This window comes from Orycteropus afer, unplaced genomic scaffold, assembly GCF_000298275.1.
Source record: "Orycteropus afer afer isolate SDZICR_OR568_19922 unplaced genomic scaffold, OryAfe1.0 scaffold00050, whole genome shotgun sequence".
Classification (NCBI taxonomy): Eukaryota; Metazoa; Chordata; class Mammalia; order Tubulidentata; family Orycteropodidae; genus Orycteropus; species Orycteropus afer.
Genome location: NW_006921637.1, coordinates 11,056,818 through 11,071,188, shown reverse-complemented (window position 1 = coordinate 11,071,188; position 14,371 = coordinate 11,056,818). Strand labels below are relative to the sequence as shown.

At 41.7% G+C, this 14,371-nt stretch overlaps 1 protein-coding gene across 1 annotated transcript in view; it reads right to left on the bottom strand.

The window, feature by feature from the left end:
* Positions 1–2,367: 2,367 nt before the first annotated feature.
* Positions 2,368–14,371, bottom strand: part of CUNH1orf131 (chromosome unknown C1orf131 homolog) — a 20,360-nt gene continuing 8,356 nt past the window's right edge. The window contains exons 3-7 of the mRNA XM_007938489.1: positions 5,800–5,856; positions 4,958–5,053; positions 4,732–4,818; positions 4,136–4,188; positions 2,368–2,506 (exon numbers count right to left, since the gene is read on the bottom strand). Coding sequence (XP_007936680.1) covers positions 2,368–2,506; positions 4,136–4,188; positions 4,732–4,818; positions 4,958–5,053; positions 5,800–5,856 — 432 coding nt within the window. The remainder of the gene's footprint in view (positions 2,507–4,135; positions 4,189–4,731; positions 4,819–4,957; positions 5,054–5,799; positions 5,857–14,371) is intronic.

The window sequence follows — 14,371 nt, the reverse complement described above, 5'->3', positions numbered from 1 at the left end:
AGTGGGAGGTGTGTGTGTGTGATGGGAGGGGGTGTGTAGGTAAGAAGTGTGTGTGACAGAGGGGGTGTGTGTGACGGGAAGGGGGTGTTGGTGGGTAGGGTGTGTGTGGTGCGAGGGTTTGTGTGCGACGGGAGGGTGTGGGGGATAGGAGTGTGTGACAGGAGGGGTGTGTGGGAGGAGGGCTGTGTGATGGGAGGGGTTTGTGGGGTGACGGAGGTGGGGGTAGGGATGTGCGGGGAAGGGTGTAGTGCGGAAGGGGGACTCTTCCTCGTGACGTGGGAGGCTCTGGCCCCGCCCACCCCTGCTGCCCGATACACCCACAGTCCCAGACGCATCCACAGTCTGACAGCCAAGACGTACAGAACGATGACCACGGTGTCCAAGGTTTCTGGTCTGCTCTGTTGGATGCTCCAGTTGGAGTCAGCACCATAGCAGGGCTGCTCCAAGGCCAGGGGCCCGCACGGGGGAACGGCATGGCTGCCAGGGAGTCCACAACAGCTTTGCCTTTCCTCAGTGCACAGCGCGTGGCCGGAAACGGCGGGAAATCCACACAGCTCCAGATGCTGACCCGGGTCTGGGTTGGAGTGCAGGGCCTTCTGGGTGAGGGTGAGGGGCTTCCCTGGCTTTCCCATGGGGCCTTGTGCCCTCTTTCCCCCATACGCACCTGTCTGGTCTTGGCTAGAAGCCCACCCTCCCCCGGAATTCTTTCATGTATCATTAAAGTAAAATCAATTTAAAAAAAAAAAAATACCAAAATATATGTCCTAATGAATGCTGCCTTTCACACCCAGGAACACAAAACATTCATTCCAATTTTGCTTATATTCTTCAAAACATTTTTTGAGTTCCTCATTTGGCAATGTCCTCAGTGTCATTTATAAGTAACATAATAAAGTGAGTCATTAATATCTAATTTTTTACCCTGTTTATTTACTGTTTATTTACTAAGCTTAAATGTAATTTTTAGCAATTAAAAAAAAAGACAAAACAGATTATCATCACTGTAGACTTGTATTTTTTTTGCTTTGAGCAAGGGCAACACAGGCATATTTCATGAAGATACTGCAGGTTCAGTTCCAGACCACAACATGAAAGCAAGCCACACTTTTTTGGTTTCCTAGTGCATATAAAATGACCTCTGGTGGTGTAGTGGGTAAGACATTTGTCTGTAACCAGAAGGTCAGTGGTTCAAACCCACCAGCTGCTCTGCAAAAGAAAAATGAGGCAATCTACTTCTGTAAAGATTTACAGCCTGAAACCCCAGTGGGAATCACGATGAGTTAGAATCAACTCAATGGCAGTGGGTTTTTTTAATGCATATAAAACTTGTTTACACTATACTGTAGTCTATTACATATGCGTTGACATTATGAAAAGTTTAAAATACCATGAAAATTTACCAAAAAGTAAACAAAGACATGAAATAAGCTATTGGAAAAATGGCATCGAAAGACTTCCTCACTGCAGGGTTGCCACAAACCGTCAATTTGTAAAAAACTCTGTATCTGCGAACTGCAAGAAAGCGAACCTCAATAAAATGAGGTATGCTTATACCATTAAAAATCTACATAAAGCTTCTCAAGGTGACTGCTTTGAAGGTGACAACATATCCTTGAACATAAGTCCTAGGATATGAGCTAAAATTATCAGTTGTGTTACTTAATAGTCACAATCATTATACCATAAAAATTATACTTTATTTAAATAGCTTCCTTTAAAAGGGGCTCTGGTGGTGCTGTGGTTAAGGCATTAAGCTGCTAACCAAAAGATTGGCGGTTTGAACCTACTAGCCACTTCACAGAAGAACAATGAGGCAATCTGCTTCTATAAAGATTTATGGCCTCAGAAACCCTATGGGGCAGTTCTACTCTCTCCTATAGGGTTGCTGAGTCAGAACTGACTTGATGTCAAGGGATTTGGTTTGGTTTTCTTGTAAAGCAGATTTTACGTTATCTGGTAGACTGAAAATGAAAAGTGCTTTTTCTAGAAAACAATCGACAAGTTACTATATTTAGTTATTTCGTGATATAACATTAAAGAAAAATTAAAAGGCAATTTAATGTTAATTATTATTATTTACAAAATAGTAGTATTATGATAAAGTATAAGAAAATGCATAAAACAGTGAAAATGAGTGAAACTTACAAGGAAACTTAAAAAAATTTTTCAGCAGGCTTACTTTATACTCACACTGCAATTGGCCCAACATAAAAAATGCACTTGAGGGACTAATTACCTCTGTTTGATTTTGTTTTCAACATGAAAAAACAGTCTATGAAACATGAAGTAAGAATCATCCTCGAGTCTCGTAACAACCGTTTCACCATCATGGCACATTTCCATTCTTCTCTTCAGTTTTTAAGTACTTCACTTAGCCACTCTGGAAGAATTTACTTTCTTGATATCGATTGGACTCAGAATCAATGTGCCATTTTTGAATTTTCCAACCTGTCCAACCCGTCCACTTGACAGAATACTGGGTGCTAATTTTTTCTTCTGGGATTTCCTGCATTTAAAGTGAGAGAAGGAAACACAACTAAACTTACGAAGAAGCACAGCACCACCAAGGTCACCATGCGCTGACCCCTGCCAGCCCCTACTCTAGTCCTCTCCCTATGCCATCTTCCCACATTCAGCCCCACTGACCTCGTGTAGTCCCTTAATCATGCTGAGAGTCTTCCTATCCCAGGGCCTTTGCACTTTTTTCTTCTGCATGAAATATTCTTCTAGATTTTCCCAGGCTGCCTCTTACTCTTCGCTCTCACCTCAGAGGTCACCTCATCTGAGTGACTTCCCAGGTCACCCTCTGAGTGACTTCCCAGGTCACCCTCAGTTATTTTCTCTCCCCATGCTCTACTTCAACCCCTTTATAGTTTTCAGAAGTACCTGAGAGGATCTAATTATTTGCATGTTCTGGTCTGTTTCCCTTCACTAAAATGTAAGCTCCAGGAGGGTAGGGATATCATCAGCTTGATCACAGCTGTGGTAATGATGTTTTTCTGTCAACTTGGCTGGGCCTGGTTGAGTGGCTGGGCAGCTGGATGTAGTATTCCCCATGATGAAACTGGTAATCAACTTCATGGTGGAATCTACTATGAGCAGCTGAGTAGCTGCCTTTGGGATATGGTCTGCTTCCCGTATATAAGGAGAAGCCTTGAGAATGGTCTCTAGCTTATGGTACGCTTGGACATTGCATGCAGCCATGTCGTTGCTCAGCAGTCTGCTATGCTCTGCCTACCTTGGGATTTACAATGGACTTAAGTTAATGGTCTACCGTGTGGTTTGGTAACATTGGGACTGTGCCTTTTTACTTGTCAACCTTGGGGTTTCTCAGCCTCAGCAGCCTGCTCCAGTGGGCCGGGAGCAGAGGCAGAGCTGGACCCCAAGGTTGAGGGGCTTTCACCCAGGACCTAAAGCCTGGCACTTTGAACTTGGACTTAAAGCCTCCAAATTGTAAGAATAAACTCCTGTTTGTTAAGTCCATCCCATTTGTGGTATATTCTTGTCAGAGCGGCACTAGGTAACCAGAACAACGGCTATATCCCCAACACCTAACACACCTATATGCCTGACACACAGTAGGAACTCACTAGAAATATATGTGATCAGAACAAGTGACTATCTTACGGCATGTACAAGTTCACCAGGAGTCCAAGAAAAAAAGTTATGATAAAAGAAGTCAATTCTGAAACATTCATTCAAAGAGGGAAGAAAAAAACCTTGAGGAAAAGCTAAGAAACAGGCATACAGCAGTAAAATCAGTGTTCCATTACTCTAAATTATGGGGACCTATTTTATACCATACAAAGAATAGGCAATACAGCTCCAGACTATGTTGCCTAACCTGCAGGCTCTCCTAGAAAGAAACAGCAACTTCTCTTTGGAAATGTCAATCTAAGCTTTTCTGTTAGTGAACTGGGAGAGTGGTGAGGGTTCCCAATTCTGTTCTGAGTAGTTTGATCTTGGGCAATTTTACTAATCCTATGTCCCCTTGAGAAGCTTGATTTAAATAAAATGAGAGACAGTGAAGTACTCTAACAGGCTAGACACACTATAACTTCAAGGCATTATTTTCAGAACTCATCAACAGGCTTATTCACATCATCCAATTCTTGTACTTCATGGTGTCACTTACCTGTCTTCCTGCCCTCTCCTCTTCTTTTTCTTAAAAATATCTGTGTCTTGGACCTGATTTCAGAATGTAAGATAATGTGTCAGTAATGGATAACAGATTAAAAAAAAAGGCAAGATGTTTGTGACAAAAAACCTGACATAATATCATTATTTATTTTTAGTATTTTTTTTAGTGGGCACCTTAAACATAACAGACTCAAAGCTTTACTGTGAAACCCTTTAGAGAATGGGAAAAGCCATTCCAGACAATACTGACAGTAGGAATGTCAAGTCTTCTATGCTTAGTCAAAGGAGGGGAACACAGGCCCTTGTGCGTTATACAACACAAAATGCAAAAGATGGTTGAGGACAGAGATGATTGAGAATAAAGGTTAAAATAGCTTGCATTATTGGAACAGGAGTTTATTTCAAAGCAAACCTTTTTTTAAAATATGTCAGAATACAAAAGTGTAGCTGATTCAAGGAAGTGGTAAGAATTTAATCATTGTACCCTAGCATTCCTGGGATTTCTGGCAGAGTTAGATAGGCAGATTGTGGTAAACTATACTCACTTTCTGTACCATTGTAATATAGTAAAGAAAAGAGTATTACACCTACCATTCTCTTTTCTTCTTCCTTTGCTGCCTTTTTTTCTTTGATTTGCTCCAGCAAAACCTTGTAATTAACGTAAGTATTTTTGGGTGGCTGAAGTGAAAGAAAAAAAGACATGTATCGTTATTTTTTACCATGCAGAAATTTCCCAGTGTTCCTTACTCTGACTGGCCCATGGCTTGCCCCTTCCTGTACTCCTGTCTGGTGATGGAAAGCAGACACAGCCACTCACCTTAGCACCCAGCATAATGGCACGTTCCTGTTCCAGTACCCTTTCCTTGCCTTTTCCATAACCCGTGATTCCAAATCGGTGCACTTCCAAACGAGCCTGTGGACACAAAACAGACATAGACTCAAGTACAATCCAACAATTCCACAGAAGAAACACATCTCTAAAAACTAAGCATTTTAGACATTCATTGTACATTAAATACTTTGATGTATTTGCATGGCTTGTAATGACTACAACTGGCAATAATCCTATTAATGGTGTTTAAGGAGCTCGGTAGAAGTTCTCTTACAATGTTACATCATCTCACAGCAGCTTCCTTCCATGTTTAATTTAGAAAGCTGAAGCATTTATCTCTGTACAAATCAGTGAAAAAACTAGGAATAAAATGCAGAGACTTACACTACTTTAGGATGCTCTGTAAAACAAGCTATTACCCATAAAGGTAGTAATTTCAAATTAATAGTACCCCTCCAAATGGACCTTCTCACACTCAGAAACCATTTATCACAGTAGTGCCAAACACAGATCCTTGTTTTTTTCTTTTTAAGGAAAAATCACCAATATCTGCTTTAAGCAGCTGAATTATTTCCTCCTACTCTTTTTCTTGTACATAATCACAGAATATACACATTTTTATGTTTTTTACTTACCATTGTATTGTTGGCAATGTTACCTATGTAGTCTTCAGAACCACTGCTTTCTAAATGGTTGCATGATATTCAATCAAATAACTGTAGTATAATTTATCTAACCATTTCCCCAACTATTAGATATTTGAACATATACAATTTCTTTGATATTATTAAAAAAAAGCTTCAAATTAATAATTTCAAAGTACATACCTTTTCTAAATTAAATTCTTGTATATCCACATCTTTCTCCAGAGTGCTAGTTTGGGCCTAGGGGAAAAAAAGTTCTTATTAAGATAATTCGTTTCTCTATCTTAAAGTATCTACCACCAACAGAGTAGACATGTTTTAAGAAGCCTTGAAATTTGTCCCAATGCCTGAATACCACACATCACAATATAAGAAGGTCATTGTTGTCAGATGGAATCAGTCCTTGGAGAAGGTTATCATGCTTGGTAAAGCAGAGGGTCAGCCAAAAAAGGGAAAACTCTCAATGGGATGGATTGACATAGTGGCTGCGATGATGGACTCAAGCATAGCAATGACTGTGAGAATGGCACAGGACAAGGCAGTGTTTCATTCTCTTGTACAAAAGGTCACTATGAGTTGAAACCAACTCGATGGCACCTAACAACAACAACAACAATATAATACAGGCATGCTGTACAAAGTCAAATTAACAGCTAACAGAAGAAAAATGGAGAAAAAAATTTTTAAGGTCTCAAAGCTTAAGAAAGGATTGATGATAAACTAAGAAAAAAAGAAAAAATGAGAAGGCAATGTCTTTATCTCATGTACCACACATAGAAAACTGTCAGGTACAAGGATGGGGAGATTAGGAAAGGATAACTGTTTGGGTAGGGATTGTAGAGAGTATAAAATGTTATATATAAGTAATTCTTTCTCTCTTTTCTTTTCTCCTAGTCATTCATTAAAATAATGACTAACAACTCTCTTAAAATAGTACAGACTTTTGTTTATAATTTGTAGTAGGAAGTAATGATACAGTAGATGCTTTCAAAATATATATGACTATGTATTAATACATCAGCTGGCTGTGGTTACTAAGCCCATGATCCTGAATGAAAGCTTGAGATTTTAAGGAAACTACATTGGTGGTTCAGTGTCTTGCATGAGGGAGACCTGGTTTTAATTCCCAGCCAATGTACCCCAAACACAGCCACAACCCATCTGTCACTGGAGTTTTGAATGTTGCTATCATGCTGAACAAGTTCTAGAGTAAGGTGAACCAGAGAAGCCTAGGAGATCTAGTTTCAAAAGGTCAGCCAATGAAAACCCTATGGATCACAGAAGTCTGATCTGCAACTAATCAGGGGGATGACAAAGGGCCCGGCAGTGTTTCATTCTGTTGTGCATGGGGTTGCTGAGTCTGGGGCCAACTTGATGGCAGCTAGCAATAATAATATACTGTCAGTGATATGCTGTAAATAGTCTAGCCCACACATTTATACAAATAGGACATGGGCTGTAAAAACTGTGCAGCTTCTAAGGAAGGCACTCTGTTTTTTGAAGGAGAAGGGAGCCGGTCAATCCTGAGTTGTTAGACAGGTTGGTTACCAGGGCAAGGCATCCATATCATTCCTGCTGAGTAGGTGCGGTCATGCTGCAGGGCCCTGCACCACACAATGCCCAAATAAGCCCTTGCAATTTAGTTTCTCCTTCTCCAAAGAAGAGTTGTTCCCCTCATCATTGCATTTTGTATGTGTATGACGTAGAACGACTTCTGCCCCCCTATGAAGTAACTATTCAGATAGAGTACTATGCTTACTTCAAACAAACAAACAAAAAAAAAAACCCACCATTGCTGTCAAGTCAATTCCAACTCATGGCGACCCCGTTTATGTTACAGAATAGAACTAAGCTCCACTGGGTTTTCCTGGCTGTAATCCTTTAGCAGATTGTCAGGCCTTTCTTCTATAGCACCTCTGGGTGGGTTTCAACTTCCAACTTTTCAGTTAGCAGCTGAGCACTCAATTATTTATAAAACCCAGGGACCTATATGTTATAAATTTATGTGTATATACATATATACATATACACATATATATATACATATACACATATATACATACACACACGCACACACACGAGTGCTCTGGTGGCACAGTACCTAAGACATTTCACTGCTAACCACAAAGCCGGTGGTTCAAACCACTCCTCAGAAGGAAGACTGGGCAATCTACTTCCATACAGATACTGCCTTGGAAACCCAAGGAGGGGTTGCTATGAGTTGGAATCGACTCAGTGGCAGTGAGTTTGGTTTGGTTTTGGTTTATATGCATACATATATACAGATAGAGAGAATAACCTCAGAGGCATTAGTACTATTGAATAGGCTTAAAGTATGCTAAGTGTGCAGCACAGGGTCCAGAGAACAGGAAGACTCAATCAATGCTATTCTTATTAACTAATTTACTGACAATTAGAGCACCAGATACCAGTGATCACTGTAGCACTTTGCATTTGCTACTACACTCAACACTGAGCAGCTGTCATGAGTTCAGGTAACAGAGAAAGTATATAAGATATCTTGTTAGAGTCTAAGCATATGCCTAGTTTTGTGCTGTTAGACCCATGAATTTTCCATCTGATTTTATTAAGCTCTTTGCCTTCACAATCACATTATTTCCGACTTGGTAGACAGAATCAAATGCCTTTATTAAGACATGGACACAACATGGAAGACAGTGTTTGGGGCACTTTCATCTTATCTACCTAAGAGAAGATATATTCCATGACTAGAGAAAAGTTCTACATTTACTTTGAAGTTAGGGTATTGTTTCTTTTGGTATGCACATCTAATCTATTAAGTGTGATAATTCTATTTTTTAAAAAATGGATTAGATATTGATGATTTCTGGGACATATACAAACCTTCAAATATAAATTAAGTGGTGATGTAATTAATGTCACTGAAGTATACATGTAAAAATTGTTACAATGGCAAATGTTTGTTAATATGTATTTACAATGAAAAAAATTTGGAGTTCACAAATCTCCAAAATCCTATGAAATATTTACCTCTGTTTCTGAATATTTAAGGAGCTCTGGTGGTGCTATGGTTAAAGCAACAGGCTACTAACCAAAAGTTACCAGTTCGAACCCACCAGTGCTCTGTAGGGGAAGGATGAGGCCGTCTGCTTCCTCAAAGATCTGCAGCCTTGGAAACCCTATGAGGCAGTTCTACTCAGTCCTATACAATCGCTGAGATTCGGAATCGACTCAATGCCAGTGGTTTGCTTTCTGAATATTTAAATAATTCTCTCTTCTCTTCCATTCCACCCACCCAATGAAGTACTGGCTAACCTCTTTTGAGTTGGGCAATTTTTTAACACACATTAGCTTTCTAGCAATGCTTGAGATGTCATACATCTAGGTTGACCTACTACTATGAATATACTGGATATAATATATGTTATATACCACCCACCTCCAGTAGGGTCCAAGGCAGTAACATTTATAATTAAGCACACTAATATTTCTACACCAACATCTATGAATATTCACATCAAAATGGGATAAACAAAATCATTTCTAAAAAGCCTTACATTAGTTTAGGTTTTGCTGTCAAGTTAAGTTTGTACTAAACTTTAACAAGAAAAGAAAGCCATCAACCCACCAGTAACTTTTGCTTGCCAAGAGTATGGACGTTCGGGAATTGCAGATATAGGACTGTGGGACTGCTGTATAACTGCAGGCAAGGGACTTAACCTCCTGTGGTGGTTATGTTTGTGTCAACTTGGCTGGGCCTGGTTGAGTGGTAGTTATAACTGGGCAGCTGGTAGTAGTTATTCCCCGTGATGAGACTGGCAATCAACTCCATGGCGGGATCTACCACAAGCAGCTGAGTAGCTGCTTTGGGTATGTGGTCTGCTTCCCGTATAGAAGCAGCAGCTTTGGCAATGGTCTCTAGCTTATGGCACACTTGGAACGTGCATGTAGCCGTGTTGTTTGCTGTTCAGCAGCCGACCATGCTCTGCCGACCTTGGGACCTACAATGGACTTGAAGTAATGGCCTGCCATGTGGTGTGGTAATATCGGGACTGTGCCTTTTTACTTGTCAACCTTGGGTTTTTCAGCCTCAGCAGCCAGCAGCTGTCTGAGTGAAGAAAAGCCTCTAGCTTCAGTGGGCCGGGAGATGGAGACAAAGCTGAAGCCCAAGGCTGAAAGAGCCTGGCACTTTGAATTTGAACTTAAAGCCTCCGAACTGTAAGAGAATAAACTCCTGTTTGTTAAGGCTATCCCATTTGCAGTATATTCCTGTCAGAGCGGTACTAAATAACCAGAACAGAATTTGGTACCGAGAGAGTGGGGTGCTGCTCTGACAGATACCTAAAATGTGGCAATAGGAGTGGAGTGCATTCTTGACCCGAGACCCTGGCAGAGAGACCCTGGCATACGACATGAGAGACAGCAGGAGCAAAGCCCAGAGACCAGCATGAGACACGGCAGGAGCAGAGCCTAGAGACGGGCATTAAACAGCAGCTTACCAGCCCATGGAGGAGAAAGCTGAGTGCCATTGGGTAGGTGGCTTCCTGGTGGAGTGGGTTGCCTTCGGGCATTAATTGTTAGAGAAGACCAACATGAAATGGAGTAGCAGGTTGGCCAGCCCACGGAGCAAAAAAGCTGAGTGTTTTTAGGGCAGGAAGATTTCCTGCGGAGTGGGTGGCCTTCCGCATTAATCACAAGAAGCAGAGAGACCAAGGAAACGGAAGCAGAGCTGCCTCAGCCTCAAAGGGTGGGACCATAGCCTTTGGGGGTGGAACCATCATAGCCCCCTAGGTTTCAGAGCCAGATCTTCACCAACTTGGTTCTGGAGTGTGGGGCTGCTCATTCATGTGAGCTAGTGGGATGGAGCCATAGCTGCTGCCCAAGAGTGAGGGGGCAGGGCTGCCATGCCCAAGTGGGAGAGGAACAGGGTCTGCCAGGCCAAGGGGGTGAGGTTGCCACTCAGGAACTAGGGGACTGGAGTCACCCAGTGAAGAGATCTGTATAGGTACCACCCAGTGAAGATCTGGACAGGTGCCGAGTGGCTGGGCAACTGGTGGTAATTATTCCCCATGATGAGACTGGCAATCAACTCCATAGTGGGATCTACCACAAGCAGCTGAATAGCTGCTTTGGGTATGTGATCTGCTTCCCATATATAAGCAGCAGCTTTGGGAATGGTCTCTAGCTTATGGCACACTTGGAACATGCATGTAGCTGTGTTGTTTGTTGTTCAGCAGCCGGCCATGCTCTGCCGACCTTGGGACCTACAATGGACTTGAATTAATGGCCTGCCATGTGGTATGGTAACATTGGGACTGTACCTTTTTACTTGTCAACCTTGGGTTTTTCAGCTTCAGCAGCTGTCTGAGTGAAGAAAAGCCTCTAGCTTCAGTGGGCCGGGAGATGGAGGCGGAGCTGAAGCCTAAGGCTGAGGGGCTTTCACCCAGCCCCTAGAGCCTGGCAATTTGAATTTGCACTTCTAGCCTCCTGAAATGTAAGAGAATAAACTCCTGTTTGTTAAGGCCATGCCATCTGTGGTATATTTCTGTCAGAGTGGCACTAGGTAACCAGAACACCTCCCTAGGCATCAATCTCCTCTGTAAAATGAAGACCAGTAACAGGAATTGTGAGGATCAAGTGAGATAGTGAATGAGTGTTTGTTTTTTAACCATGATATGAGTAAAAGTTTACAGAGCAAGTTAGTTTACCATTCAACAATTCATACACATTTTGTTTTGTGGCATTAATTGCAACCTTCTCAATGTAACAGCACTCTTTCCACTTTCTCTCTAGGTTCTGTTTCCACTCATCTTTCTTTCCTGGCCCTTTCTGCCTTCTGAGCTTTATTACTGAGTAAATAATAATGACTGAGTTTTAATGACTACCAATAATCAGCATTCTTAGTAACTTCCCAATAAATGTTTGTTACTATCATTAACAATTAGTTACATGGCTCAGAAGCAGCCCACATATACCTCAGTCCAGGCTATAGAATCCAAGTATCTCTTCTGAGCTACAAGACAAGTGTTCTTTCTTATCTCTTTATTTAGGCCAAGAAAGTGACTAAAGTTCATGAAGCAAGGACAATGAATGTTAAGATGGATCAATGCTAAGGGTAGAGAAACAGCACTGATAAAACATTACTCCTAGGGGCTAATACTTGCATCATTATAAGCCACACACAATACTTTAATTTCTTAAGAACATTAAGAATTCTTATCCTCACAGGCAGCCTTGCACTCATTACAGAGCCTCACCTGTTCATCAAATCACAAGTTCAAGCCACCACATTTTGAACCTGGACCACTGCCAAAAACTCCCGAACTCAGGAGGCCAGAGTGATCTTTTTAAAACATAAATCAGACCACCACACACTTCTGTTTAAAGTTCTTTGTTGGCTTCCTATGTACTTAAAATTTTTAAAAAATCCGAATGTGTCACTACTGCCTATAAGACCAGGCAAAAGCTGGCCATGGCCCTTCTCTCCTATCAGCTCATACCCATCTGCCCTATGTCCTGCTCACTTACTAGTCTTCTTCTAATTCCTACAACACATCAAGCTTTTAGATCTGACAGCTTTTGCAATGCTGTTTTCTCTCTACTTGAGTCACTCTTCCTTGCCCGACTATTACTGTTGTTGTGTGCTATCAAGTCGATTCTGACTCATAGCAACCCTGGGCCATAGGGTTTCCTAAGCCATAATCTCTACAGGAGCAGATCACCAAGTCTTTTCGGGTGGGTATCTGGTTAGTAGCCAAGTGCTTAACCATTGTGCCACTAGGGCTCCTGCTGTCCCACTAGCATCCTTTAATAAAGCTCTGGCCCAAATGTCACCTCCTCTTGGTAGAGCCATACCCGAACAAGTATCTAAAATAGGATCTGACTGCTATTCTTAGGACCCTATTTGTTTCCTTCATAGAACTTGTAACTCTTTTAAGTTATTATACTGTGTGGAATCACCTTACCAAAAAACAATTTGCCCTTTTGGTCCCCGTTTCTGAGATCTGCGTAGGCTGACCTTTACCCAGGTTGGCAAAGGGGGGCCACCCAGTAGCTGACCTTTACAAAGAATGGCTAAGGGCCTGTATGGCCTGTATACAGGCGACTTATAAAAAAATCCTAGAACACAGAGGCTCCATAGAGCCTCCTTATCAATGAGGGATAGTGTATCCTTTTGATACGGGAGCCCTGCACTATGACCCTCCCAAATCAGGTAAACCTACAACAGGACCAAAGGCTATGGCTGCAAGAGTACCAGAAGAGTCAAAGATAAGAGGACTACAACAATGGCAGCAGAGCATAAAAACTGAACCTCAGCTGAGAGAGCCAGGAGCCCACTGGGAGGAGGGGCCAACAGCAGTGTCCACTAAGTGACATCTCAGAACAGTTCCTCGTTGAAAGCTTTCCTGGTTGAAAAGAGTGAACATATAACACAGTTGCAACATAGATACATAGATACAACATACAACACAACATACTTATAGTTCATAAAGATAATGTTCTATATCCTACTGAGGTAAGTAACATTTGGAGTCTTATTTAAAAGCTTGCAAGCAGCCATCTAAGACTCAACTACTGGTCTCTCTGTCTAGAGCAAAGGAAAGTAAAGAAAATCAAAGGCCCAGGGAAGCAATTAGTACAAAAGACTAATGGCCCACAAGAACCACAGCATCCACTAGCCTGAGACCAGAAGAACTAGATGGTGCCTGGCTACTACTACTTATCATCAGCCTGACCAATAACACAAAAGAAGGTCCTGCTTAGAGTGGGAGAAAAACGTAGAACAAAATTTAAATTCACAAAAAAGGTAAGACTTACTGGCTTGATACAGACTGGAGTAATCCCTGAGACCACAGCCTAACCCTTCTAATTTAGAACTGAAGCCAGTCCCAGAGATCATGTTTCAGCCCAATAAAAGACACACCAAAGGTAGAAAATGACACCCATGAGGAGCACTATCCTTAGAACAATCAACTATACGAGATTAAAAAAAAAACAAAACAAAACAGGAAACCTCACTGCCATCATGTTGGTTCTGACTCACAGTGACCCCTCCTTGCATTTCCAAGGTGGTATCTCTACAGAAGTAGAATGCCCATTCTTTCTTCCGAGGAGTGGCTGATGGGTTTGAACTACCAGCCTTCTGGTTAGCAGTCAAATGCCCTTAGGCACCTTGGTACCAGAGCCCCTATATAAGATCAAGGGGGCAGCATCTGCCCAAAAGCAAAGATGACAAGGCAGAAAGAGGCAGGGAAACTAAATGAATGAAAACAGAGAATCCAGAGTGGAAATGGGAAGAGTGACACATTGTGGGGATCATGGCCAATGTCATGTAACAATTTGTATATGAACTATTGAATGGGACACTAATTTGCTAAGAAACTTTTACCTAAAGAAAAATAAAATGTTGGAAAAAGAGTGAACATATGTTCCTAGGAAGGTAAGCAAGTCTCCTTGAGAAGCTGAGGTTCTAGATACCTTTCTTGGACCTTGCCCTATGCACTCCCATTTATATCACTGTTATTAAAGTTGTTATTGCAGTTATGATGTTTCCTTGAGTTCTCTGTAACTGCCGCGATGAATTATAGAACTCAATAAAGAGTGCAGTGAGGGAAACAACTGGTATCAGAAATGGTGGAGAAGCTGGAGAAACAGGCATATATTTGACCTCCACCTATGTTGTTGTTGTTGTTATTTGCCGTCGAGTCGGCCCCGACTCATAGCGACCCCTCCTTGGGTTTCCGAGGCAGTTATCACTACGGAAGTAGGATTG